General features: G+C 57.9%; 1 protein-coding gene across 1 annotated transcript; it reads left to right on the top strand.

Moving 5' to 3' along the window:
* Nucleotides 1-215: 215 nt before the first annotated feature.
* On the top strand, nucleotides 216-2,641 carry CHST14 (carbohydrate sulfotransferase 14). Its single transcript, XM_077260667.1, has 2 exons — nucleotides 216-1,398; nucleotides 1,515-2,641. The coding sequence occupies exon 1, from the start codon at nucleotides 351-353 to the stop codon at nucleotides 1,386-1,388; it is 1,038 nt and encodes a 345-aa protein (XP_077116782.1). The 5' UTR covers nucleotides 216-350; the 3' UTR covers nucleotides 1,389-1,398; nucleotides 1,515-2,641.
* Nucleotides 2,642-3,389: the final 748 nt, after the last annotated feature.

Raw genomic sequence — 3,389 nt, forward strand, 5'->3', positions numbered from 1 at the left:
TCCCTGGTGCAGCTCCTCGGTCCTCCCCTCACACGGCTCCCTGGAGCAGCTCCTCGGTCCTCCCCTCACACGGGTCCTTGGAGCTCCTCTTCTCCAGCAGCGCAGCAGCCTGAGCCCCAGCAAAACTCAACTTCTAAAAATCGGATCATCTTCAGTCAGTGCACTGCACTGCACTAAAGGAGGCCCCGCCCCTTCCGGTGACATCATAATTTTAAGGAATCACTCCTCCCCCACAAGAAATCAACTTCATTGTAGACGCTCCTGTGCCGGGATGGAGGCTGCCGAGCAGTGAGGGGACCGGAGCCCCGGTAGCGCCATGCCGAGCAGATAGCCCCGGACTCCGCTTCCTGATGGCACCCCCCACCCTGAGGCGGATCCGCTCCGCGCCCCGGCTCCGCGGACACGGCACCCTGCTGCCCTCCATGCTGATGTTCGGGGTGATCGTGGCCTCCAGCGGGCTGCTGCTGATGATAGAGCGCGGCATCCTGGCCGAGGTGAAGACCCCTCCTCCCCGCGGGGACGTGGCGTGGCGGACACGCAGCGGGGAGCCGGAGGAGCAGCAGATCCTGCGGGAGATCCGCAACCGGACGCTGCGGCGGGCGTGCGGGCAGCAGGACGTGGCGCGCAGTGTGTGGGCGCTGCCCCCGGGCCCGCGGCGGACTCTGCTCCGACACATCATCGTCAACGACAAGTACAAGCTGCTGTACTGCTACGTGCCCAAGGTGGCGTGCTCCAACTGGAAGCGGGTGCTGAAGGTGCTGGACGGCCGCCTGGACAGTGTGGACGCCCGCCTCAAGATGGATCACCGCAGCGACCTGGTCTTCCTGGCCGACCTGTCTGCCGAGCAGATCCGCCACCGCCTGCAGCACTACTACAAGGTGCTGTTCGTGCGGGAGCCCCTGGAGCGGCTGCTGTCCGCCTACAGGAACAAGTTCGGGGAGATCGAGGAGTACCAGCAGCGGTACGGCCTGGAGATCGTGCGCCGGTACCGCCAGCAGCCGCCCGCCGCATCATCCAAGGGGGACGACGTCACCTTCTCCGAGTTCCTGCGGTACCTGCTGGACGAGGATGAGGAGAAGATGAACGAGCATTGGATGCCCATCTACCAGCTGTGCCAGCCCTGCGCCGTGCCCTACGACTTCATCGGCACCTACGAGCGGCTGCGGGAGGACGCCAACCGGGTGCTGGACGCCATCGGCGCCCCCGCATACATCCAGTTCCCGGAGCGGCAGGCCTGGTACAAGCCGGTGACCAAGGAGACCCTGCAGTACTACCTGTGCAACACCCCGCAGGGGCTGCTCCGGGAGCTGCTGCCCAAGTACATCATGGACTACTCCTTGTTCGCCTACACCCTGCCCAATATCACCAGTGAGTACTGCAGGCAGTGAGGTGCAGGCGGCGGGGGTCCTCTGTGGCGGAGTCTGGAGGCGGGGGTCCTCTGTGGCGGAGTCTGGAGGCGGGGGTCCTCTGTGGCGGAGTCTGGAGGCGGGGGTCCTCTGTGGCGGAGTCTGGAGGCGGGGGTCCTCTGTGGCGGAGTCGGCGGCGGGGGTCCTCTGGCGGCGGCGGGGGTCCTCCATGGTGCAGGCAGTAAAATCTTGTACCAAGCTATAGGGTATTAAAACATGCAGACGATAAGCTCTTGCGGTGGACAGGCGGCAGGGTCTTGCAGTCGGCGGTGTCTTGGCAGGGTCTTTCCACACTTTGTAAGGTCTTGCATTTTGTTCTTTTAGGGGAGGCAGGGGGCAGGCAGCGAGGTTTTGCAGGTGGCGGGGTCTTGCGGCGGGTCTCACTGCGGGACTGTCAGTGGGGTCTTGTATGGGGGCAGGCGGCGAGGTCTTGCGGCGGGTCTCATTGCGGGGTGGTCAATGGACTCTTGTAGAGGGCAGGCGCAGGGCTCTCTGGCCCCTGTCTTCCGCTCTCTGGCCCCCGTCTTCCGCTCTCTGGCCCCCGTCTTCCGCTCTCTGGCCCCCGTCTTCCGCTCTCTGGCCCCCGTCTTCCGCTCTCTGGCCCCCGTCTTCCGCTCTCTGGTCCCCGTCTTCCGCTCTCTGGCCCCCGTCTTCCGCTCTCTGCCCCGCTGCAGGACTTTTCTGCCCTCCATCCTGAGGTCTTTGCACATCAGATCCAGTCTTACATTTCATCATCAGTGTAACCGTCTCCAGTGGACACACACATTCTGTGCACTAGTGGGCACACAACGTCACAATCTATGCAAGAGGAAACCGCTTCCTCTACAAGGATTATTGGGGTGCATGAAGGGGTGCCGCCTGGCCCTCTCTGCACACACTGTTTACGTGGTGACACTTTTCCGGAGCCTCTTTTGTATTTGATCTTTTGCACTTTTTCATTGTAACCAAAGATTTTGTAGTGACCCCAAACAAGGAGAACACTCTCCCCGACCCTATTATTGGGCATTCTCTACAGTGAAGTGTTTTTCTATGTGGATACCTTGTATGTGGCTTTGCTCCCCGGGGTGGGTTTGGGTTATACTGGACAAGCCCTAGCCTATGTCCCACCACCATGGCCATGGACCTGGCTGTTAACCCATTCAGCCCTGGGACGGCTACAGGAATGAGACAATTGTTTCTCATGATTTCTAACATTTTCTAGGAGCGTTTTATTAAATCATTTTATTTTAAAAGAATTGATGTTTTGTGCCTTTTGATTTAGAAAAATGGTGATTGTGCGGGGGAGGGGGTAAAATAACACAATGCGTGCATTCATTGCAGATTATTCTGCATACATCTTATATCCACTTTGGCGCAGCATAGGAAGCACAGCGCTCTCCTCTTCATGAATCAGATGAGGGCCGTGCGTCTCACCATGATTCCTACTCCAGTACTTGCTGGAGTTAGTGAATGCTGCGTTCTCGCCACGTTCCGTCCACCTTGACGGTGCTGCATGAAATGGTGTGAGTGCTAAAAGTCGCATCATTTTAGTGCGGCCTCTAAAATCATGTGACTTTTCGAAGATTTTGATGAATGGGACCCACAGTTTACAAACACTGGCAGTGCCTGATGGAGGTCCAGTGACTGCAGTCCTGAAAGCCATCATTAGGCTCCCGTCTGCTTTGACAATCCTTTGACATCCTGTGATTGCACAAGGGTGACACTTATTCAACCCAAACCCTTTAGGTGCCGCGGCTGCAATCAAGCAGCAAGCAGGTGAAATCAGCAAAGGTCGGCGTTCACTCCAGTCTCTGACGTATGAAAAAAGTATCTCACCCCGTACGATGAGCATGAAAGGTAAAACTAGACCAGATTGTGTTCTCAGGGGTTAATGATGTCCGCCAGTTGTGCGCCCGTCTCCTATTCCTCAGAATTCATCTTTCTCTTTTTCTCCTTCACCCCATACAGCTACCAAATAAAGTGAAACTTTTTTTTTGGGAACTT

This window comes from Ranitomeya variabilis, chromosome 1, assembly GCF_051348905.1.
Source record: "Ranitomeya variabilis isolate aRanVar5 chromosome 1, aRanVar5.hap1, whole genome shotgun sequence".
NCBI classification, from domain to species: Eukaryota; Metazoa; Chordata; class Amphibia; order Anura; family Dendrobatidae; genus Ranitomeya; species Ranitomeya variabilis.

Excerpts from the sequence above, each read along its gene's own strand:
- CHST14 (XM_077260667.1), top strand. The coding sequence starts at position 351 with ATGGCACCCCCCACCCTGAGGCGGATCCGCTCCGCGCCCCGGCTCCGC.